Source organism: Panulirus ornatus, chromosome 7, assembly GCF_036320965.1.
Source record: "Panulirus ornatus isolate Po-2019 chromosome 7, ASM3632096v1, whole genome shotgun sequence".
NCBI lineage: Eukaryota > Metazoa > Arthropoda > Malacostraca > Decapoda > Palinuridae > Panulirus > Panulirus ornatus.
The window spans coordinates 17,230,533-17,257,043 of NC_092230.1; the positions used below are offsets into that span (position 1 = coordinate 17,230,533).

Genomic DNA, 26,511 nt, shown 5'->3' on the forward strand with positions numbered 1-26,511 from the left:
GTGATACTATTGTGTGGTCGTTTGCATGCCATAGGACCTTCATGTTAAGGTTTGCTTTAGGTAATGGGGGATCATCTGGGAAGAGATTGAAGAGACTTTGAGAAAGAACTGCTCCTTTGGTAAATCTATCGCAGCAGAGTTTTAGTGTTTTAAAGGTGAAACTATTGTACGTATTTGCATGGCGGCCGGCTATGAAACTGGCTAAACACTTTTTCTCATGGTTGTGGAAGGTGGTGTCAAGTATTCTTTGTTTGTTTCGGGGGACGGTGTCAAAACGCTTTGTTATGTCTCTTGCCACCAGCACTGTGCGGGAGGGGGAATGTGGTTGGTTGAATATATCTAGGATTTGTTGTGTGAACTCAGCAGTATGGTGGTAGAATGTTTGGGTCTAATGCTATGCTTTATGGGTAAGAGAGGGATGTTTTTGTCCAAATGCATCGTGGATCATTTTTTTTTTTCCGGATGCTGAGGACAGAAGTATATAGAACGGTAGAAAAAAAGGAGAAAAGAGTGGTCTAGAGGGTTTTAGAATTGGATTATGTTTGCAGGTTTCTAGATGTTTTGGATTTTGTTGTGCAACCAGGAATAATTGAAGATCTAGAAGTGAACTGCAAGTAGGCCGTCGTGTTTTATGAGAAATATCAGTTTCTTGCGAGGGCCTGTGGGAGGAGAGTTCTTCAAGGTTTTACCTGCATTGTTTGTAGCAGCGGGAATGAAAGGTTGGTGGACACTTGTTCCTGGATGGATCTTAATTAAGTAGGGTCTTCCCAACTTTCCTATTTAGGTGTAACGATGGCTTTTGGCAGATTTTGGAGTAGTTTCGCATCAGTATGTTCATGTATTCTTTGGCAGAAGTGATGTCATTGCAATACCTTTAGTCAGTCGGAAGAAAAGCTACTGATCTTAGAACTATCGCACTTACCCGGACAGACTCAATATGGGCATAAGATCTACCTAAAGCCGATCTGAATCACTGAGGCAAGACTTGAATAACAGGTACGTTACGCCTCGGGGATGTAAGCTACCGAGCTTCAAAACGGGTTGACTTCATGTTGACCAACATTCATATTGGTTGTAAACTGTCCACCTTCATCTGAGATCGTTTCAAGTGAAAACGGCGAACTGGCTGCCACAGTGTTAGGATTGGGATGCGTACAGCAGGTGAAATCCATTTGGGAATGCATTTGGCAAATAAGAAGTGTTTTTTTTTTTTCTTTGCCATGTGAAGAAGATGAATATCCTGAGAGACTTTGGTAATTATAATCGTCTGATGTCACATATGATATGTATACTTTGCCATGGGAAGTATACATAGATAGCGTTTATCCTTCTAGATAGGAACATACACATTCGTGGTCACTGGTATTTCATCTCCTGTTCCCCCATGTTTCAGCCCACAGTCTGACAAGCTGTCTCTGGAACACACAATAATACGAAGGCTATGCCCACGGCCGATACACCTGCATAAGCCCAGTAGAGGCCGGCGGGAGTGAGGCCATACAACATAGGAGTGTATAGCTGTAAGGATGCGGCCGTTATCACAGAACCGATGATGTTGCACACGCTCATTGCCTGGAAAGATAAGATGAGTTAGAACTTGGGGGACACAGTAACGTCAGTGATCAGCATCGACATTGATCAGTGCCGACATTGATCAGTATCGTCAGTGATCAGTATCGCCAGTGATCGGTATCGTCAGTGATCAGTATCGTCAGTGATCAGTATCGACATTGATCAGTATCGTCAGTGATCAGTATCGTCAGTGATCAGTATCGTCAATGATCAGTATCGTCAGTGATCAGTATCGCCAGTGATCGGTATCGTCAGTGATCAGTATCGTCAGTGATCAGTATCGACATTGATCAGTATCGTCAGTGATCAGTATCGTCAGTGATCAGTATCGTCAATGATCAGTATCGTCAGTGATCGGTATCGTCAGCGATCAGTATCGTCAGTGATCGATCGTAGGATCAGTATCGTCAGTGATCAGTATCGTCAGTGATCAGTATCGTCAGTGATCAGTATCGTCAGTGATCAGTATCGACATTGATCAGTATCGTCAGTGATCAGTATCGTCAGTGATCAGTATCGTCAGTGATCAGTATCGTCAATGATCAGTATCGTCAGTGATCGGTATCGTCAGCGATCAGTATCGTCAGTGATCAGTATCGCCAGTGATCATCATCGACATTGATCAGTATTGTCAGTGATCAGTATCGTCAGTGATCAGTATCGACATTGATCAGTATCGTCAGTGATCAGTATCGCCAGTGATCGGTATCGTCAGTGATCAGTATCGTCAGTGATCAGTATCGACATTGATCAGTATCGTCAGTGATCGATATCGTCAGTGATCAGTATCGTCAATGATCAGTATCGTCAGTGAACGGTATCGTCAGTGATCAGTATCGACATTGATCAGTATCGTCAGTGATCAGTATCGCCAGTGATCGGTATCGTCAGTGATCAGTATCGTCAGTGATCAGTATCGTCAGTGATCAGTATCGTCAATGATCAGTATCGTCAGTGATCAGTATTGACATTGATCAGTATCGTCAGTGATCAGTAACGACATTGATCAGTATCGTCAGTGATCATCATCGACATATTGATCAGTATCGACACTGATCAGTATCGTCAGTGATCATCATCGACATATTGATCAGTATCGACATGATCAGTATCGACATTGATCAGTATCGTCAGTGATCAGTATCGTCAGTGGTTAGTATCGTCAGTGATCAGTATCGCCAGTGATCAGTATCGTCAGTGATCAGTATCGTCAGTGATCGGTATCGTCAAAGATCAGTATCGTCATTGACCAGTATCGTTAGTGATGAGTATTGACAATGATCAGCATCACCATTGATCAGTATCGTCATTAAAGGATAGGACCTCTAACGTTGAGAAGACTCACCTGCACGAGGCTGTGTGTACGTACATACTCTCCTTTTTACTCATTTACCAAAAGCTCACTTTTTTGTTCACCTCTTCCAATCTCACCAGGGCATCTTTTAAGGAATCTTCACTGCTGGGGTAAATTTTCAACAGGGGTCCATCTATGTGTAGGGATATAGATAATAACTATCTTGATAGAAAGCTTATAAGGAAGGAGTGATACAATTCACTCTGTTATACCAAAAGGAGCCTCAAAGGGCCTAGCTTCTTGGGGCGAAAATGGCTCTTCGTTTTTGAGTGCTTGGGGGCAAAGAAAGGGCCCGCTGGGGGATTGGGGATTGCCCGTCTACGACGTATGTTAAAAGATGCCCAGAATTTCTCTTCTAACCCTCGGGACGTTCACTTCCCTGGAGTGTTCTTCGTATTCGTATGAATGCACCTTAGACATTTCGTACAAATCTTGATATCACTTTATAGCTGAGTCTACGTCCTTACAAAAGCGGAAGCGAGTCATCTTTAAGGAAGGTAAAGCTTTCAGACTAGATATGTCTCTGGTTCATTTTAGCATCATCACTAATCGTATGGATATAAGGTATTAAGTGAAACATGTACAGACATTAGTATTTATCGTCCTTGCACCACTTTGTATATGTAAACCTTTCATAACGGAAAATTGTTGCACATTACAAGACGTAATCATTTGTGGGGTTAAAGAGAAAAAACAAAGGAAAAAAAAGTTGAGTGAGTTGTATGTGAGCAATTAGTTCACGTGCTTTGTCGTTTAGAAAATGTGTGGCTGGATACAACGATTTTCAAAGAAATTATGAATAGTTGAACTTAACCAGCTTTATGTTACCTATCGTGGTGGTGGGTGATGGAAAGAAAACTTGGTAACTCCAAACTCCGCATGCAATGCGAAAATCAACCCCTTTCTTGTATTTTTTCCACCTTATCATCAGTAACAGAGAAAGGATGTTACAAAAAAAAAAAAAATGAAATCTGATATCAGTCATATAAGCAGAAAAACTACGGATATCCTAAACCTTTAAATTCTTTTTAGAAGAATGCCACAGTCACAGCTGGATTCATACGTAGGCAAGGAACATTAGAGGAACAAAACAAACACGGGAAATAGCTCAAACAGTTCGCGTGGTCTTTAAAGTGATTTATTTGCTAAAGTTTATCGCTTATTCTTTCTTTTTTTTCGACAAATTATTGTTGTGTCTCGTTAACTGGAACAACAGCTCTTCAGGAGCTGATGAAAAATCTTCTAATTAAGTGGCGCAAGGAAAGTAGGTAAGGATTATTGGACGATTGGGTATCCTTATATCATTTTTTTTTTTATTAAACACTTATTACAGCCTCTTTGTTCTGCCCATTAAACTTTCTCGTAGTATTTCCCTCACCCTTGGCCTCATGTGTTTTACATGATACCAACCTTTCTCTACCTTTGTGAACATAATGCGTGCATCACCCGTATGGTGTCTGGGAACAGTGGACGAGGTAACATTACACAGACAAACATGGTGAGTAGGATCTGCGATACTGACAATAGGGACCTTGTGTTGGCAAAGGATACCTCATTTAGAGCCTTAGTGTTAAATTGCAGACATTATTTAAGCACTATTTTGCACTTAATGACGTAAGGGAAAACAACCTAGGTGATTTTTAGGGAGAACCTAACCCTGGATTATGATGTTAGGGAAACCTAGGCTAGGATCATATGGTTTAAGAGAAACTTATGATTGGAGCCTAAGAATACTTCCAAGTCTCTAATAAAACCAAGGACCTTTCTTTATAGCCTTATGGTGATATGGGAAACGTTATTTTGTACCACATATATCATGGAAGACTTACGAAGGGTCCTGTGACAGGAAGACATGCCGAAGCCTTATGCTGTTCAGGTAGGCTTGCTTGAGAGTTTGCAGATATATCTTAGTAATCGCGAAAGGGCAGTATAGCAGTCGGGCAAACCTTACCTGAGACTGGATGGTGTCAGACTAAACCTAACTTGGGATTGTATGGGAAACCTTCCTTGAGCCATATTGATCAGGAAAACGTAACTGGGAACATTAAGATAGAAAAGGCTATACCTGGGCCCTGATAATGAGAGAAATACTTTACCTGGGATCTTATTATAGTTGGGAAAAATTCTGAGGAGAGATGCCAAGGGAGCGACTCAATGCCAATGTTCATTGCGAAGATGCAAACGAAGAGACATGCGAGCGGCATCCACGACCACTGGTGACCGAACTCAAGCCTGTGTAAGAGAGGTGTTGGGAGACAGTGTCAGATACATGTATTAAGATAGTTTACGGTGAGATGTAACCATCTGCACACCATGTAACGCATCATCTCGCGTTGGATCATTCGTCTGGCAAAACAAGCATTGCTTTTGGTCCATGTATATGGGTTTACATAAATACGTACATGAAGTATATGTGATTAGATTCTAGGTCCGTGTGGCTTGAGGTAAAGCTATGAATGTCTTCACCGAGAAAAGGTTTTATGAAAAACTTGCGAATGGTTGATGCAGGACTTATTTTTGGGTCCTCTCCTACAGTCACATAACTTTTGCACTTTCCTGCTGCGCGGTATATCGCATATTGTAAATAAACCGTTGAAACTGCCACAGGTATTTTAGTAACATAGCATTTCAAGCTGCCTTTATGCTCTTATATAAAAGTGATTTGCAATCACCCGCATTTTCTTATCTATAATGGAAAAAAAAACCGATTGGTTGTACAAATATCGTTCCTTCAGAACAATGAAAAACATGAAATATCAAAATCATCTGAAGGGGCATTAATATCATATCACTGCAGTAATTTTTCAGAGCGGTAAATACGTTAGGCTCTATTCTCGGTACGTTATATAAGACAATTAGAGACAGTATGTATGTATTTTTTGGATGTTAATGTGCTGAGAGGGCAGCTGGAGGGATGTCTGATCATTATCTTGTAGAGGCGAAGGTGAAGATTTGTTGAGGTTTTCAGAAAAGAAGAGAGAATGTTGGGGTGAAGAGAGTGGTGAGATTAAGTGAGCTTGGAAAGGAGATTTTGTGTGAGGAAGTACCAGGAGAGATTGAATGGAATGGCAAAAGGTGAGAGCAAATGACGTAAGGGGAGTGGGGGAGGAATGGGATGTATTTAGGGAAGCAGTGATGGCTTGCTCAAAAGATGCTTGTGGCGTGAGAAAGGTAGGAGGTGGGCAGATTAAAAAGGGTAGTGAGTGGTGGGATGAAGAAGTAAGACTGTTAGTGAAAGAGAAGAGAGAGGCGTTTGGACGATTTTTGCAGGGAAGTAGTGCAAATGACTGGGAGAGTTATAAAAGAAAGCGGCAGGAGGTCAAACGAAAGGTGAAAGAGGTGAAAAAGAGGGCAAATGAGAGTTGGGGTGAGAGAGTATCATTAAATTTTAGTGAGAATATAAAGATGTTTTGGAAGGAGGTAAATAAAGTACGTAAGACAAGAAAACAAATGGGAACATCGGTGAAGGGGGCTAATGGGGAGGTAATAAAAAGTAGAGATGGAGTGAGAAAATGGAATGAGTATTTTGAAGGTTTGTTGAATGTGTTTGATGATCGAGTGGCACATTTAGGGTGTTTTGGTCGAGGTGGTGTGCGAAGTGAGGGGGTCAAGGAGAATGGTTTGGTAAACAGAAAAGAGGTAGTGAAAGTTTGCGAAAGATGAAAGTCAGCAAGGCGGCGGGTTTTGATGGTATTGCAGTGGAATTTATAAAAAAAGGGGTTGACTTTGTTGTTGATTGGTTGGTAAGGATATTCAGTGTATGTATGGTTAATGCTAAAGTGCCTGAGGATTAGCGAATGCATGCATAGTGCCGCTGCACAAAGGCAAAGGGAATAAAGGTGAGTGTTCAGATTAGAGGTATAAGTTTGTTGAGTATTCTTGAGAAATTAAATGGGAGGGTATTGATTGACAGAGTAAAGGCATGTACAGAGCATCACATTGAGGAAGAGCACTGTGGTTTCAGAAGTGGTAGAGGATGTGTGGCTCAGGTGTTTGCTTAGAAGAATGTATGTAAGAAATACTTAGAAAAAGAGTTTTGGAGAGAGGGACAAGTATGCAGTCTGTTGTGGATGAGAGGGCTTGGGAAGTGAGTCAGTTGTTCGCTGATGATACAACGCTGGTGGCTGATTCGGGTTAGAAACTGCAAAAGTTGGGGACTGAGTTTGGTAAAGTGTGTGAAAGAAAAAAGCTGAGAGTAAATGTGAATAAGAGGAAATGTTATTAGGTTCAGTAAGGTTGAGGGGCAAGTTTATTGGGAGGTAAGTTTAAATGGAGAAAATCTGGAGGAAGTTAAGTGTTTAAGATATCTGGGAGTGGTCTTAGCAGCGGATGGAACATGGAAGCGGAAGTGAGTCACAGGGTGGGGGAGGGGACGAAGGTTCTGGGAGCGTTGAAGAATGCGTGGAAGGCGAGAACATTATCTCGGAGAGCAGAAATGGGTATGTTTGAAGGATTAGTGGTTCCGACAATGTTATATAGTTGTGAGGCATGGGCTATAGACAAGGTTGCTCGGAGGAAGGTGAATGTGTTGGAAATGAAATGTTTGAGGACAATATGTGGTGTGAGGTGGTTTGATCGGGTAAATAATGAGAGGGTAAGAGAGATGTGTGGTAATAAAAAGAGTGTGGTTGAGAGAGCTGAAGAGCGTGTGTTAAAATGGTTTGGTCGCATGGAGAGAATGAGTGAGGAGAGGTCGACAAAGAGGATATATGTGTCAGAGGTGGAGGGAACGAGGTAAAGCAGGACAACAAATTGGAGGTGGATGGATGGAATGAAAAAGATTTTGAGCGATCGGGGCCTGAACATACAGGAGGGTGAAAGGCGTGCAAGGAATAGAGGGAATTGAAACGATGTTGTATACCGGCGTCGAAGCGCTCTCAGTGGATTGAAGCAGGGCATGTAAAGCATCTAGGGTATACCATGGAAAGTTTTGTGGGGCCTAAACGTGGAAAGGGAGGTGTGGTTTTGGTGCATTACACATGACAGCTTGAGACTGAGTGTGAAGAAATGTGGCCTTCTTGTGTTTCCCTAGCGCTACCTCGCCGGGGGAGGAGGGGGGGGGGATGCTATTTCATATGTTGTAGGGTGGTGACGGAAGGGGATGAAGGCAGCAAGTATGAATATGTTCATGTGTATGTATGTATGTGTCTCTGCATGTATATGTATGTATACGTTGAAATGTATAGGTATGTATATGTGCGTGTGTGGCCGTTTATGTATGTACATGCGTATTCCTATGAGTCCACGGGGAAATGAAACACTGTAAGTTCCCAAGTGCACTCTCGTGTAATAAGCACATCATCAGGGGAGATACAAGAAAGAAATATAGGTCACTGGATATACAACGAAGAGACTTAGCTAGGACGCCATTTGGTAAACAAGTGATTGTCCAAGACAGACAACAAGCGTGTCATAATCTTATTATATGGACAAGAAGGGGAGTTATTTACAATTTTTATCAGCAATAAAGCTATCCAATTTGAATAGACCTTCACTGATATTAAGGTTATAATTCTTTGTGTATTTGATAATAGAAGATTCAATGATGTTTCTCGTGGTTCTGGAGTTATAGTTAATAACTGAGATGGCATTACTCCAGTCAATACATTAATCATAGTTTTTATCGTAATTGGACAAGGCATTCGATTCTTGTCCTCTTCTTATACTGTATTCATGTTGCTTAAGTCTAACAGAAAGATCCTTACCAGTCTGCCTAACATAATACTTATCACAATTTCTTCATGTCACTTTATAGATGCATCCAGGAGAGTTGATGATTGTATTGATTGGAGTAATGCCATCTCAGTTATTAACTCTAACTCCAGTACCACGAGAAAGGTCATTGAATCTTCTATTATTAAATACACAAAGAATTATAACCTTAATATTAGTGAATGTCTATACAAATTGGATAGCTTTATTGTTGATAAAATTTGTGAACAATTCCCCTTCTTGTCCACATAATAAGTTTATCATACGCTCTTTTCTGTCTTGGATAATCACTTGTTTACCAAATGGCGTCCTAGCTACGGCTCTTCGTTGTATATCAACTGAATTATATTTCTTTCTTGTCTCTCTCCTGAATATGTGATTATTACCCGAAAGTTTACTTGGGAACTTATCGTGTACATGCGAGTACATGCATAGTTAGATATGATGACCATTATGTTACTGCTAGACGAACTGATCCCTTGCTTGCAATATATATCAGACATTTTCTGGCTCGCCTTGACGACTGTGCCTCTGGGGGAAAATCCGAGCTCGGCTTCATCTGTTCCTATATTTATGGTGACTTTGCAGGACGGGAGGATTTCCCACTCTTTGCTCCAACCCCTCTTTGTCACAGGGGGTGACACGTCTGTCAGACAACACCAACATGTCCTATCGGAGTTAGTCTCGCAGCCTCACAGATTTATGACCCCCTGATTGGTGACTGCAAAACTTAATGCGGTATGCAGTAGCAAAATTCAAATGGGAACTTCAGTGAAAGGGGCTAATGGGGAGGTGATAACAAGTAGTGGTGATGTGAGAAGAGATGGAGTATTTTGAAGGTTTGTTGAAAGTGTTTGATGATAGAGTGGCAGATATAGGGTGTTTTGGTCGAGGTGGTGTGCATAGTGAGAGGGTTAGGGAAAATGATTTGGTAGACAGAGAAGAGGTAGTAAAAGCTTTGCGGAAGATGAAAGACGGCAAGGCAGCGGGTTTGGATGATATTGCAGTGGAATTTATTAAAAAAAGGGGTGACTGTATTGTTGACTGGTTGGTAAAGTTGTTTAATGTATGTATGTCTCATGGTGAGGTGCCTGAGGATTGGCGGAATGCTTGCATAGTGCCATTGTACAAAGGCAAAGGGGATAAAAGTGAGTGCTCAAATTACAGAGGTATAAGTTTGTTGAGTATTCCTGGGAAATTATATGGGAAGGTATTGATTGAGAAGGTGAAGGGATGTACAGAGCATCAGATTGGGGAAGAGTAGTGTGGTTTCAGAAGTAATAGAGGATGTGTGGATCAGGTGTTTGCTTTGAAGAATGTATGTGCGAAATACTTAGAAAAGCAAATGGATTTGTATGTAGCATTTATGGATCTGGAGAAGGCATATGATAGAGTTGATAGAGATTCTCTGTGGAAGGTATTAAGAATATATGGTGTGGGAGGCAAGTTGTTAGAAGCAGTGAAAAGTTTTATCGAGGATGTAAGGCATGTGTACGTGTAGGAAGAGAGGAAAGTGATTGGTTCTCAGTGAATGTAGGCTTGCGGCAGGGGTGTGTGATGTCTCCATGGTTGTTTAATTTGTTTATGGATGGGGTTGTTAGGGAGGTGAATGCAAGAGTTATGGAAAGAGGGGCAAGTATGCAGTCTGTTGTGGATGAGAGAGCTTGGGAAGTGAGTCAGTTGTTGTTCGCTAATGATACAGCGCTGGTGGCTGATTCATGTGAGAAACTGCAGAAGCTGGTGACTGAGTTTGGTAAAGTGTGTGAAAGAAGAAAGCTGAGAGTAAATGTGAATAAGAGCAAGGTTATTAGGTACAGTAGGGTTGAGGGACAAGTCAGCTGGGAGGTAAGTTTGAATGGAGAAAAACTGTAGGAAGTGAAGTGTTTTAGATATCTGGTAGTGGATTTGGCAGCGGATGGAACCATGGAGGCGGAAGTGAATCATAGGGTGGGGGAGGGGACGAAAGTTCTGGGAGCGTTGAAGAATGTGTGGAAGTCGAGAACATTATCTCGGAAAGCAAAAATGTGTATGTCTGAAGGAATAGTGGTTCCAACAATGTTGTATGGTTGCGAGGCGTGGGCTATGGATAGAGTTGTGCGGAGGAGGGTGGATGTGCTGGAAATGAGATGTTTGAGGACAATATGTGGTGTGAGATGGTTTATTCGAGTAAGTAATGTAAGGGTAAGAGAGATGTGTGGTAATAAAATGAGTGTGGTTGAGAGAGCAGAAGAGGGTGTTTTGAAATGGTTTGGTCACATAGAGAGAATGAATGAGGAAAGATTGACCAAGAGGATATATGTGTCAGAGGTGGAGGGAACGAGGAGAAGTGGGAGACCAAATTGGAGGTGGAAAGATGGAGTGAATAATATTTTGAGTGATCGGGGCCTGAACATGCAGGAGGGTGAAAGGCGTGCAAGGAATAGAGTGAATTGGATCGATGTGGTATACCGGGGTCGACGTGCAGTCAATGGATTGAACCAGGGTATGTGAAGCGTCTGGGGTAAACCATGGAAAGTTGTGTGGGGTCTGGATATGGAAAGGGAGCTGTGGTTTTGGTGCATTATTACATGACAGGTAGAGACTGAGTGTGAACGAATGTGGCCTTTGTTGTCTTTTCCTAGCGCTACCTCGCACACATGAGGGGGGAGGGGGTTTTTATTTCATGTGTGACGGGGTGACGATGGAAATGAATAAAGGCAGACATCATGAATTATGTACATGTGTATATATGTATATGTCTGTGTGTGTATATATATATGTATACGTTGAGATGTATAGGTATGTATATTTGCGTGTGTGGACATGTATGTATATACATGTGTATGTGTGTGGGTTGGGCTATTTCTTTCGTCTGCTTCCTTGCGCTACCTCGCTCACGCGGGAGACAGCGATAAAGCAAAATAGATATGATAAATAGAATAATATATATATATATATATATATATATATATATATATATATATATATATATATATATATATTTATATATATGTATATATATATATATATATATATATTGGAAAGGATCACAATTTCGCGCGTGATCAAGATATTCCTATGAGTCCACGGGGAAAATGAAACACGAAAAGTTCCCAAGTGCACTTTTGTGTAATAATCACATCATCAGGGGAGACACAAGAGAGGAATATAACAATCAGTTGATATACATCGAAGAGACGAAGATAGGAGGCCATTTGGTAAACATGTGATTGTCCAAAACATACGCTCGTTGTATGTTTTGGACAATCACATGTTTACCAAATGGCGTCCTAACTTCGTCTCTTCGATGTATATCAACTGACTGTTATATTCCTCTCTTGTGTCTCCTCTGATGATGTGATTATTACACGAAAGTGCACTTGGGAACTTTTCGTGTTTCATTTTCCCCGTGGACTCATAGGAATATACTTATTTATTTTGCTTCGTCGCTGTCTCCCGCGTTTAGCGAGGTAGTGCAAGGAAACAGACGAAAGAATGGCCCAACCCGCCCACATACAAATGTATATACATACACGTCCACACACGCAAATATACATACCTATACATCTCAATGTACACATATATACATACACACAGACATATACCTATATACACTTGTACATAATTCATACTGTCTGCCTTTATTCATTCGAATCGCCACCTCGCCACACATGGAATAACAACCCCCTCCCCCCTCATGTGTGCGAGGTAGCGCTAGGAAAAGACACCAAAGGCCCCATTCGTTCACACTCAGTCTCTAGCTGTCATGTAATAATGCACCGAAACCACAGCTCCCTTTCCACATCCAGGCCCCACACAACTTTCCGTGGTTTACCCCAGACGCTTCACATGCCCTGGTTCAATCCATTGACAGCACGTCGACCCCGGTATACCACATCGTTCCAATTCACTCTATTCCTTGCACGCCTTTCACCCTCCTGCATGTTTAGGCCCCGATCACTCAAAATCTTTTTCACTCCATCTTTCCACCTCCAATTTGGTCTCCCACTTCTCCTCGTTCCCTCCACCTCTGACACATATATCCTCTTGGTCAACCTTTCCTCACTCATTCTCTTCATGTGACCAAACCATTTCAAAACACCCTCTTCTGCTCTCTCAACCACACTCTTTTTATTTCTACACATCTCTCTTACCCTTACATTACTTACTCGATCAAACCACCTCACACCACATATTGCCCTCAAACATCTCATTTCCAGCACATCCACCCTCCTGCGCACAACTCTATTCATAGCCCACGCCTCGCAACCATACAACATTGTTGGAACCACTATTCCTTCAAACATACACATTTTTGCTTTCCGAGATAATGCTCTCGACTTCCAAACATTCGTCAAGGCTCCCAGAATTTTCGCCCCCTCCCCCACCCTATGATTCACTTCCGCTTCCATGGTTCCATCCGCTGCCAGATCCACTCCCAGATATCTAAAACACTTTACTTCCTCCAGTTTTTCTCCATTCAAACTTACCTCCCAATTGACTTGACCCTCAACCCTACTGTACCTAATAACCTTGCTCTTATTCACATTTACTCTTAACTTTCTTCTTTCACACACTTTACCAAACTCAGTCACCAGCTTCTGCAGTTTCTTACATGAATCAGCCACCAGCGCTGTATCATCAGCGAACAACAACTGACTCACTTCCCAAGCTCTCTCATCCACAACAGACTGCATACTTGCCCCTCTTTCCATAACTCTTGCATTCACCTCCCTAACAACCCCATCCATAAACAAATTAAACAACCATGGAGACATCACACACCCCTACCGCAAATCTACATTCACTGAGAACCAATCACATTCCTCTCTTCCTACACGTACACATGCCTTACATCCTCGATAAAAACTTTTCACTGCTTCTAACAACTTGCCTCCCACACCATATATTCTTAAAACCTTCCACAGAGCATCTCTATCAACTCTATCATATGCCTTCTCCAGATCCATAAATGCTACATACAAATCCATTTGTTTTTCTAAGTATTTCTCACATACATTCTTCAAAGCAAAGACCTGATCCACACATCCTCTACCACTTCTGAAACCACACTGCTCTTCCCCAATCTGATGCTCTGTACATGCCTTCACCCTCTCAATCAATACCCTCCCATATGATTTACCAGGAATACTCAACAAACTTATACCTCTGTAATTTGAGCAATGACTTTTATCCCCTTTGCCTTTGTACAATGGCACTATGCACGCATTCCGCCAATCCTCAGGCACCTCACCATGAATCATACATACATTAAATAACCTTACCAACCAGTCAACAATACAGTCACCCCCTTTTTTAATAAATTCCACTGCAATACCATCCAAACCTGTTGCCTTGCCGGCTTTCATCTTCCGTAAAGCTTTTACTACCTCTTCTCTATTTACCAAATCATTTTCCCTAACCCTCTCACTTTGCACACCACCTCGACCAAAACACCCTATATCTGCCACTCTATCATCAAACACATTCAACAAACCTTCAAAATACTCACTCCATCTCCTTCTCACATCACTACTACTTGTTATCACCTCCCCATTTGCCCCCTTCACTGCTTACGCACTTTATTTACCTCCCAAAACATCTTTTTATTCTCCCTGATATTTAATGAAACTCTCTCACCCCAACTCTCATTTGCCCTTTTTTTTCACCTCTTGCACCTTTCTCTTGACCTCCTGCCTCTTTCTTTTATACCTCTCCCACTCATTTGCATTTTTTCCCTGCAAAAATCGTCCAAATGCCTCTCTCTTCTCTTTCACTAATAATCTTACTTCTTCATCCCACCACTCACTACCTTTTCTAATCAAACCACCTCCCACGCTTCTCATGCCACAAGCATCTTTTGCGCAAGCCATCACTGCTTCCCTAAATACATCCCATTCCTCCCCCACTCCCCTTACCTCCTTTGTTCTCACCTTTTTCCATTGTGTACTCAGTCTCTCCTGGTACTTCCTCACACAAGTCTCCTTCCCAAGCTCACTTACACTCACCACTCTCTTCACCCCAACATTCTCTCTTCTTTTCTGAAAACCCCCACAAATCTTCACCTTCGCCTCCACAAGATAATGATCAGACATCCCTCCAGTTGCACCTCTCAGCACATTAACATCCAAAAGTCTCTCTTTCGTGCCTCTATCAATTAACACGTAATCCAATAACGCTCTCTGGCCATTTCTCCTACTTACATACGTATACTTATGTATATCTCGCTCTTTAAACCAGGTATTCCCAATCACCAGTCCTTTTTCAGCACATAAATCTACAAGCTCTTCACCATTCCCATTTACAACACTGAACACTCCATGTATACCAATTATTCCCTCAACTGCCACATTACTCACCTTTGCATTCAAATCACCCATCACTATAACCCGGTCTTGTGCATCAAAACCACTAACACACTCATTCAGCTCCTCCCAAAACACTTGCCTCTCATGATCTTTCTTCTCATGCCCAGGTGCATATGCACCAATAATCACCCATCTCTCTCCATCAACTTTCAGTTTTACCCATATCAATCGAGAATTTACTTTCTTACACTCTATCACATACTCCCACAACTCCTGATTCAGGAGTACTGCTACTCCTTCCCTTGCTCTTGTCCTCTCACTAACCCCTGACTTTACTCCCAAGACATTCCCAAACCACTTTTCCCCTTTACCCTTGAGCTTCGTTTCACTCAGAGCCAAAACATCCAGGTTCTTTTCCTCAAACATACTACCTATCTCTCCTTTTTTCTCATCTTGGTTACATCCACACACATTTAGACTCCCCAATCTGAGCCTTCGAGGAGGATGAGCACTCCTCGCATGACTCCTTCTTCTGTTTCTCCTTTTAGAAAGTTAAAAAACAAGGAGGGGAGGGTTTCTGGCCCCCCGCTCCCGTCCCCTTTAGTCGCCTTTTACGACACGTGAGGAATGCGTGGGAAGTATTCTTTCTCACCGATGAGGAATATATATATATATATATATATATATATATATATATATATATATATATATATATATATATATATATATATATATTGGATTACGTGTTAATTGACAGGCGAGCGAAAGAGAGACTTTTGGATGTTAATGTGCTGAGAGGTGCAACTGGAGGGATGTCTGATCATTATCTTGTGGAGGCTAAGGTGAAGATTTGTATGGGTTTTCAGAAAAGAGAGTGAATGTTGGGGTGAAGAGGGTGGTGAGAGTAAGTGAGCTTGGGAATGAGACTTGTGTGAGGAAGTACCAGGAGAGACTGAGTACAGAATGGAAAAAGGTGAGAACAATGGAAGTAAGGGGAGTGGGGGAGGAATGGGATGTATTTAGGGAATCAGTGATGGATTGCGCAAAAGATGCTTATGGCATGAGAAGAGTGGGAGGTGGGTTGATTAGAAAGGGTAGTGAGTGGTGGGATGAAGAAGTAAGAGTATTAGTGAAAGAGAAGAGAGAGGCATTTGGTCGATTTTTGCAGGGAAAAAATGAAATTGAGTGGGAGATGTATAAAAGAAAGAGATAGGAGGTCAAGAGAAAGGTGCAAGAGGTGAAAAAAAGGGCAAATGAGAGTTGGGGTGAGAGAGTATCATTAAATATTAGGGAGAATAAAAAGATGTTCTGGAAGGAGGTAAATAAAGTGCGTAAGACGAGGGAGCAAATGGGAACTTCAGTGAAGGGCGCAAATGGGGAGGTGATAACAAGTGGTGGTGATGTGAGAAGGAGATGGAGTGAGTATTTTGAAGGTTTGTTGAATGTGTTTGATGATAGAGTGGCAGATATAGGGTGTTTTGGTCGAGGTGGTGTGCAAAGTGAGAGGGTTAGGGAAAATGATTTGGTAAACAGAGAAGAGGTAGTAAAAGCTTTGCGGAAGATGAAAGCCGGCAAGGCAGCAGGTTTGGATGGTATTGCAGTGGAATTTATTAAAAAAGGGGGTGACTGTATTGTTGACTGGTTGGTAAGGTTATTTAATGTATGTATGACTCATGGTGAGGTGCCTGAGGATTGGCGGAATGCGTGCATAGTGCCATTGTACAAAGGCAAAGGGGATAAGAGTGAGTGCTCAAATTACAGAGGTATAAGTTTGTTGAGTATTCCTGGTAAATTATATGGGAGGATATTGATTGAGAGGGTGAAGGCATGTACAGAGCATCAGATTGGGGAAGAGCAGTGTGGTTTCAGAAGTGGTAGAGGATGTGTGGATCAGGTCTTTGCTTTGAAGAATGTATGTGAGAAATACTTAGAAAAGCAAATGGATTTGTATGTAGCATTTATGGATCTGGAGAAAGCATATGATAGAGTTGATAGAGATGCTCTGTGGAAGGTATTAAGAATATTTGGTGTGGGAGGCAAGTTGTTAGAAGCAGTGAAAAGTTTTTATCGAGGATGTAAGGCATGTGTACGTGTAGGAAGAGAGGAAAGTGATTGGTTCTCAGTGAATGTAGGTTTGCGGCAGGGGTGTGTGATGTCTCCATGGTTGTTTAATTTGTTTATGGATGGGGTGGTTAGGGAGGTAAATGCAAGAGTTTTGGAAAGAGGGGCAAGTATGAAGTCTGTTGGGGATGAGAGAGCTTGGGAAGTGAGTCAGTTGTTGTTCGCTGATGATACAGCGCTGGTGGCTGATTCATGTGAGAAACTGCAGAAGCTGGTGACTGAGTTTGGTAAAGTGTGTGAAAGAAGAAAGTTAAGAGTAAATGTGAATAAGAGCAAGGTTATTAGGTACAGTAGGGTTGAGGATCAAGTCAATTGGGAGGTGAGTTTGAATGGAGAAAAACTGGAGGAAGTGAAGTGTTTTAGATATCTGGGAGTGGATCTGGCAGCGGATGGAACCATGGAAGCGGAAGTGGATCATAGGGTAGGGGAGGGGGCGAAAATTCTGGGAGCCTTGAAGAATGTGTGGAAGTCGAGAACATTATCTCGGAAAGCAAAAATGGGTATGTTTGAAGGAATAGTGGTTCCAACAATGTTGTATGGTTGCGAGGCGTGGGCTATGGATAGAGTTGTGCGCAGGAGGATGGATGTGCTGGAAATGAGATGTTTGAGGACAATGTGTGGTGTGAGGTGGTTTGATCGAGTAAGTAACGTAAGGGTAAGAGAGATGTGTAGAAATAAAAAGAGTGTGGTTGAGAGAGCAGAAGAGGGTGTTTTGAAATGGTTCGGGCACATGGAGAGAATGAGTGAGGAAAGATTGACCAAGAGGATATGTGTCGGAGGTGGAGGGAACGAGGAGAAGAGGGAGACCAAATTGGAGGTGGAAAGATGGAGTGAAAAAGATTTTGTGTGATCGGGGCCTGAACATGCAGGAGGGTGAAAGGCGTGCAAGGAATAGAGTGAACTTGGATCGATGTGGTATACCGGGTCGACGTGCAGTCAATGGATTGAACCAGGGTATGTGAAGCGTCTGGGGTAAACCATGGAAAGTTGTGTGGGGTCTGGATATGGAAAGGGAGCTGTGGTTTTGGTGCATTATTACATGACAGGTAGAGACTGAGTGTGAACGAATGTGGCCTTTGTTGTCTTTTCCTAGCGCTACCTCGCACACATGAGGGGGGAGGGGGTTTTTATTTCATGTGTGACGGGGTGACGATGGAAATGAATAAAGGCAGACATTATGAATTATGTACATGTGTATATATGTATATGTCTGTGTGTGTATATATATATGTATACGTTGAGATTGTATATATGTATATGTCTGTGTGTGTATTATATATGTATACGTGAATGTTAGGTAGTATATTTGCGTGTGGACATGTATGTATATACATGTGTATGTGTGTGGGTTGGGCTATTTCTTTCGTCTGCTTCCTTGCGCTACCTCGCTCACGCGGGAGACAGCGATAAAGCAAAATAGATATGATAAATAGAATAATATTATATATATATATATATATATATATATATATATATATATATATATATATATATATTATATATTTATATATTGATATATATATTATATATATATATTGGAAAGGATCACAATTTCGCGCGTGATCAAGATATTCCTATGAGTCCACGGGGAAAATGAAACACGAAAAGTTCCCAAGTGCACTTTTGTGTAATAATCACATCATCAGGGGAGACACAAGAGAGGAATATAACAATCAGTTGATATACATCGAAGAGACGAAGCTAGGAGGCCATTTGGTAAACATGTGATTGTCCAAAACATACGCTCGTTGTATGTTTTGGACAATCACATGTTTACCAAATGGCGTCCTAGCTTCGTCTCTTCGATGTATATCAACTGACTGTTATATTCCTCTCTTGTGTCTCCTCTGATGATGTGATTATTACACGAAAGTGCACTTGGGAACTTTTCGTGTTTCATTTTCCCCGTGGACTCATAGGAATATACTTATTTATTTTGCTTCGTCGCTGTCTCCCGCGTTTAGCGAGGTAGCGCAAGGAAACAGACGAAAGAATGGCCCAACCCGCCCACATACAAATGTATATACATACACGTCCACACACGCAAATATACATACCTATACATCTCAATGTACACATATATATATACACACATACATATACCTATATACACATGTACATAATTCATACTGTCTGCCTTTATTCATTCGAATCGCCACCTCGCCACACATGGAATAACAACCCCCTCCCCCCTCATGTGTGCGAGGTAGCGCTAGGAAAAGACACCAAAGGCCCCATTCGTTCACACTCAGTCTCTAGCTGTCATGTAATAATGCACCGAAACCACAGCTCCCTTTCCACATCCAGGCCCCACACAACTTTCCGTGGTTTACCCCAGACGCTTCACATGCCCTGGTTCAATCCATTGACAGCACGTCGACCCCGGTATACCACATCGTTCCAATTCACTCTATTCCTTGCACGCCTTTCACCCTCCTGCATGTTCAGGCCCCGATCACTCAAAATCTTTTTCACTCCATCTTTCCACCTCCAATTTGGTCTCCCACTTCTCCTCGTTCCCTCCACCTCTGACACATATATCCTCTTGGTCAACCTTTCCTCACTCATTCTCTTCATGTGACCAAACCATTTCAAAACACCCTCTTCTGCTCTCTCAACCACACTCTTTTTATTTCTACACATCTCTCTTACCCTTACATTACTTACTCGATCAAACCACCTCACACCACATATTGCCCTCAAACATCTCATTTCCAGCACATCCACCCTCCTGCGCACAACTCTATCCATAGCCCACGCCTCGCAACCATACAACATTGTTGGAACCACTATTCCTTCAAACATACACATTTTTGCTTTCCGAGATAATGCTCTCGACTTCCAAACATTCGTCAAGGCTCCCAGAATTTTCGCCCCCTCCCCCACCCTATGATTCACTTCCGCTTCCATGGTTCCATCCGCTGCCAGATCCACTCCAAGATATCTAAAACACTTTACTTCCTCCAGTTTTTCTCCATTCAAACTTACCTCCCAATTGACTTGACCCTCAACCCTACTGTACCTAATAACCTTGCTCTTATTCACATTTACTCTTAACTTTCTTCTTTCACACACTTTACCAAACTCAGTCACCAGCTTCTGCAGTTTCTTACATGAATCAGCCACCAGCGCTGTATCATCAGCGAACAACAACTGACTCACTTCCCAAGCTCTCTCATCCACAACAGACTGCATACTTGCCCCTCTTTCCATAACTCTTGCATTCACCTCCCTAACCACCCCATCCATAAACAAATTAAACAACCATGGAGACATCACACACCCCTACCGCAAACCTACATTCACTGAGAACCAATCACATTCCTCTCTTCCTACACGTACACATGCCTTACATCCTCGATAAAAACTTTTCACTGCTTCTAACAACTTGCCTCCCACACCATATATTCTTAAAACCTTCCACAGAGCATCTCTATCAACTCTATCATATGCCTTCTCCAGATCCATAAATGCTACATACAAATCCATTTGTTTTTCTAAGTATTTCTCACATACATTCTTCAAAGCAAAGACCTGATCCACACATCCTCTACCACTTCTGAAACCACACTGCTCTTCCCCAATCTGATGCTCTGTATATGCCTTCACCCTCTCAATCAATACCCTCCCATATGATTTACCAGGAATACTCAACAAACTTATACCTCTGTAATTTGAGCAATGACTTTTATCCCCTTTGCCTTTGTACAATGGCACTATGCACGCATTCCGCCAATCCTCAGGCACCTCACCATGAATCATACATACATTAAATAACCTTACCAACCAGTCAACAATACAGTCACCCCCTTTTTTAATAAATTCCACTGCAATACCATCCAAACCTGTTGCCTTGCCGGCTTTCATCTTCCGTAAAGCTTTTACTACCTCTTCTCTATTTACCAAATCATTTTCCCTAACCCTCTCACTTTGCACACCACCTCGACCAAAACACCCTATATCTGCCACTCTATCATCAAACACATTCAACAAACCTTCAAAATACTCACTCCATCTCCTTCTCACATCACTACTACTTGTTATCACCTCCCCATTTGCCCCCTTCACTGCTTACGCACTTTATTTACCTCCTCAAAACATCTTTTTATTCTCCCTGATATTTAATGAAACTCTCTCACCCCAACTCTCATTTGCCCTTTTTTTTCACCTCTTGCACCTTTCTCTTGACCTCCTGCCTCTTTCTTTTATACCTCTCCCACTCATTTGCATTTTTTCCCTGCAAAAATCGTCCAAATGCCTCTCTCTTCTCTTTCACTAATAATCTTACTTCTTCATCCCACCACTCACTACCTTTTCTAATCAAACCACCTCCCACGCTTCTCATGCCACAAGCATCTTTTGCGCAAGCCATCACTGCTTCCCTAAATACATCCCATTCCTCCCCCACTCCCCTTACCTCCTTTGTTCTCACCTTTTTCCATTGTGTACTCAGTCTCTCCTGGTACTTCCTCACACAAGTCTCCTTCCCAAGCTCACTTACACTCACCACTCTCTTCACCCCAACATTCTCTCTTCTTTTCTGAAAACCCCCACAAATCTTCACCTTCGCCTCCACAAGATAATGATCAGACATCCCTCCAGTTGCACCTCTCAGCACATTAACATCCAAAAGTCTCTCTTTCGTGCCTCTATCAATTAACACGTAATCCAATAACGCTCTCTGGCCATTTCTCCTACTTACATACGTATACTTATGTATATCTCGCTCTTTAAACCAGGTATTCCCAATCACCAGTCCTTTTTCAGCACATAAATCTACAAGCTCTTCACCATTCCCATTTACAACACTGAACACTCCATGTATACCAATTATTCCCTCAACTGCCACATTACTCACCTTTGCATTCAAATCACCCATCACTATAACCCGGTCTTGTGCATCAAAACCACTAACACACTCATTCAGCTCCTCCCAAAACACTTGCCTCTCATGATCTTTCTTCTCATGCCCAGGTGCATATGCACCAATAATCACCCATCTCTCTCCATCAACTTTCAGTTTTACCCATATCAATCGAGAATTTACTTTCTTACACTCTATCACATACTCCCACAACTCCTGATTCAGGAGTACTGCTACTCCTTCCCTTGCTCTTGTCCTCTCACTAACCCCTGACTTTACTCCCAAGACATTCCCAAACCACTTTTCCCCTTTACCCTTGAGCTTCGTTTCACTCAGAGCCAAAACATCCAGGTTCTTTTCCTCAAACATACTACCTATCTCTCCTTTTTTCTCATCTTGGTTACATCCACACACATTTAGACTCCCCAATCTGAGCCTTCGAGGAGGATGAGCACTCCTCGCATGACTCCTTCTTCTGTTTCTCCTTTTAGAAAGTTAAAAAACAAGGAGGGGAGGGTTTCTGGCCCCCCGCTCCCGTCCCCTTTAGTCGCCTTTTACGACACGTGAGGAATGCGTGGGAAGTATTCTTTCTCACCGATGAGGAATATATATATATATATATATATATATATATATATATATATATATATATATATATATATATATATATATATATATATTGGATTACGTGTTAATTGACAGGCGAGCGAAAGAGAGACTTTTGGATGTTAATGTGCTGAGAGGTGCAACTGGAGGGATGTCTGATCATTATCTTGTGGAGGCTAAGGTGAAGATTTGTATGGGTTTTCAGAAAAGAGAGTGAATGTTGGGGTGAAGAGGGTGGTGAGAGTAAGTGAGCTTGGGAATGAGACTTGTGTGAGGAAGTACCAGGAGAGACTGAGTACAGCAATGGAAAAAGGTGAGAACAATGGAAGTAAGGGGAGTGGGGGAGGAATGGGATGTATTTAGGGAATCAGTGATGGATTGCGCAAAAGATGCTTATGGCATGAGAAGAGTGGGAGGTGGGTTGATTAGAAAGGGTAGTGAGTGGTGGGATGAAGAAGTAAGAGTATTAGTGAAAGAGAAGAGAGAGGCATTTGGTCGATTTTTGCAGGGAAAAAATGAAATTGAGTGGGAGATGTATAAAAGAAAGAGACAGGAGGTCAAGAGAAAGGTGCAAGAGGTGAAAAAAAGGGCAAATGAGAGTTGGGGTGAGAGAGTATCATTAAATTTTAGGGAGAATAAAAAGATGTTCTGGAAGGAGGTAAATAAAGTGCGTAAGACAAGGGAGCAAATGGGAACTTCAGTGAAGGGCGCAAATGAGGAGGTGATAACAAGTAGTGGTGATGTGAGAAGGAGATGGAGTGAGTATTTTGAAGGTTTGTTGAATGTGTTTGATGATAGAGTGGCAGATATAGGGTGTTTTGGTCGAGGTGGTGTGCAAAGTGAGAGGGTTAGGGAAAATGATTTGGTAAACAGAGAAGAGGTAGTAAAAGCTTTGCGGAAGATGAAAGCCGGCAAGGCAGCAGGTTTGGATGGTATTGCAGTGGAATTTATTAAAAAAGGGGGTGACTGTATTGTTGACTGGTTGGTAAGGTTATTTAATGTATGTATGACTCATGGTGAGGTGCCTGAGGATTGGCGGAATGCGTGCATAGTGCCATTGTACAAAGGCAAAGGGGATAAGAGTGAGTGCTCAAATTACAGAGGTATAAGTTTGTTGAGTATTCCTGGTAAATTATATGGGAGGATATTGATTGAGACGGGTGAAGGCATGTACAGAGCATCAGATTGGGGAAGAGCAGTGTGGTTTCAGAAGTGGTAGAGGATGTGTGGATCAGGTCTTTGCTTTGAAGAATGTATGTGAGAAATACTTAGAAAAGCAAATGGATTTGTATGTAGCATTTATGGATCTGGAGAAAGCATATGATAGAGTTGATAGAGATGCTCTGTGGAAGGTATTAAGAATATTTGGTGTGGGAGGCAAGTTGTTAGAAGCAGTGAAAAGTTTTTATCGAGGATGTAAGGCATGTGTACGTGTAGGAAGAGAGGAAAGTGATTGGTTCTCAGTGAATGTAGGTTTGCGGCAGGGGTGTGTGATGTCTCCATGGTTGTTTAATTTGTTTATGGATGGGGTGGTTAGGGAGGTAAATGCAAGAGTTTTGGAAAGAGGGGCAAGTATGAAGTCTGTTGGGGATGAGAGAGCTTGGGAAGTGAGTCAGTTGTTGTTCGCTGATGATACAGCGCTGGTGGCTGATTCATATGAGAAACTGCAGAAGCTGGTGACTGAGTTTGGTAAAGTGTGTGAAAGAAGAAAGTTAAGAGTAAATGTGAATAAGAGCAAGGTTATTAGGTACAGTAGGGTTGAGGATCAAGTCAATTGGGAGGTGAGTTTGAATGGAGAAAAACTGGAGGAAGTGAAGTGTTTTAGATATCTGGGAGTGGATCTGGCAGCGGATGGAACCATGGAAGCGGAAGTGGATCATAGGGTAGGGGAGGGGGCGAAAATTCTGGGAGCCTTGAAGAATGTGTGGAAGTCGAGAACATTATCTCGGAAAGCAAAAATGGGTATGTTTGAAGGAATAGTGGTTCCAACAATGTTGTATGGTTGCGAGGCGTGGGCTATGGATAGAGTTGTGCGCAGGAGGATGGATGTGCTGGAAATGAGATGTTTGAGGACAATGTGTGGTGTGAGGTGGTTTGATCGAGTAAGTAACGTAAGGGTAAGAGAGATGTGTGGAAATAAAAAGAGTGTGGTTGAGAGAGCAGAAGAGGGTGTTTTGAAATGGTTCGGGCACATGGAGAGAATGAGTGAGGAAAGATTGACCAAGAGGATATGTGTCGGAGGTGGAGGGAACGAGGAGAAGAGGGAGACCAAATTGGAGGTGGAAAGATGGAGTGAAAAAGATTTTGTGTGATCGGGGCCTGAACATGCAGGAGGGTGAAAGGCGTGCAAGGAATAGAGTGAATTGGAGCGATGTGGTATACCGGGGTTGACGTCCTGTCAGTGAATTGAATCAAGGCATGTGAAGCGTCTGGGGTAAACCATGGAAAGCTGTGTAGGTATGTATATTCGCGTGTGTGGACGTGTGTATGTACATGTGTATGGGGGTGGGTTGGGCCATTTCTTTCGTCTGTTTCCTTGCGCTACCTCGCAAACGCGGGAGACAGCGACAAAGCAAAAAGCAAAAAAAAAAAAGATAAATATATATATATATATATATATATATATATATATATATATATATATATATATATATATATATATATATGTATATATATTTTTGATGTGTAAATTACTTAAAGAAAAATGAAACTTTGACTCACTCTTCAGTCAAGTGATGTGACACGGAGTAGCTACTCAAGTCAACGGGAACAAGTTGCACCATGTAGAAGCCCAGGGCAAGATAGGCTATGAGCATGATTCCCAGCGACACCGCCAGACAGTGGCGACGACCAATGCGGTCCACCAGGAATGACAGCACGAAGACACCACAGATGGGAATGATGAGGAGTGTAGCAGTGGCGATATCGACATTCAAGTCTACCTCAGAGATCTCGAGTATTCGTATGGCGTTGACCCTGATAACTGCGGTGCCACTGAAATTCTGCACGAAGAACAGACAAGTCAGGATGAATATTTTCTTGAGGTTTTCTCGACAGAGAAGGAGACGCCATTTTGAGTCTACATGCTCAGTATTATTCATCTTTTTTAGGAGCTCGATTTCGCCATCAAGGTCAAAGTGGTCGCCCCGGAGGGACCTGAGGACCTTACGGGCATGACTTTCATTGTTGTTGATCACCAGGAAAGTTGGGCTCTCGGGCAAGCAGGGAACGATGGCGATGACGTACAGCAGGAGAAGACCCACGTTGACTAAGGCGACCTCGTACCACGTCAGCAAGATGCCAAGGCTGACCCCTATACCGTTGCCCATCAGGAACATGAGGCCGACTATCGTTCCAAACGAACCTCTGATAGAGATGTCTGGTATTTCCGTGGCGTAGGTTATGACACTCAGGGTCACCATGCCACAGGTGATGCCGTCCAAGAACCTGATGGACGAAGACAGGCGGGTAAGCCGGTGTCAGTTCAGTCATGATGGTTTGGGTGTTGTAATTGTTATCAACATATGATATGAGCATCACTGGTGAATTCCCTTCATGAGACCATCCACGAATGAAATTTGTGCAGTAGATTGACTTGACTCTAATCTTTTGAGCATGATGGTACAAGCACAGGGCACTGAAGCTACAACCCTTGACCCACGACCCTCACTTGTACCGTCATGCTCAGAGGATTCAAGTTACTCCCAGTGGGAGTGAGAGACACTAAGATAATCGTTATATCACACCTCTTGATAAAAGAAAAACAGTGAGGTTCCTGTGTAGAGTTCCTCACCTGGCACCGATCATCATGGTGGGGTTGAGGGCGAGTGCTAGGAGGGCCCAGCCTAGCAGGCCTGGGAGAGCGGCCAGGGCCAGGGACCACCGTCGTCCCAGCCTCCCCACTACCCATCCCGCCACCAGCAGGCCAGGTATGCTGCCAAGGATGAGGATGCTGCCTGAACAAGTGCTAAGAGTTAGGGGTTACAATGATGACT

The 26,511-nt window shown here is 42.4% G+C and overlaps 1 protein-coding gene across 1 annotated transcript in view; it reads right to left on the minus strand.

Annotated features, from left to right (window-relative positions):
• Positions 1–1,249: 1,249 nt before the first annotated feature.
• Positions 1,250–26,511, minus strand: part of LOC139749435 (facilitated trehalose transporter Tret1-like) — a 49,250-nt gene continuing 23,988 nt past the window's right edge. Inside the window, exons 5-8 of the mRNA XM_071663286.1 lie at positions 26,310–26,472; positions 25,238–25,963; positions 5,023–5,158; positions 1,250–1,572 (exon numbers count right to left, since the gene is read on the minus strand). Of these exons, the coding sequence (XP_071519387.1) occupies positions 1,390–1,572; positions 5,023–5,158; positions 25,238–25,963; positions 26,310–26,472 (1,208 nt within the window). The 3' untranslated portion in view covers positions 1,250–1,389. The remainder of the gene's footprint in view (positions 1,573–5,022; positions 5,159–25,237; positions 25,964–26,309; positions 26,473–26,511) is intronic.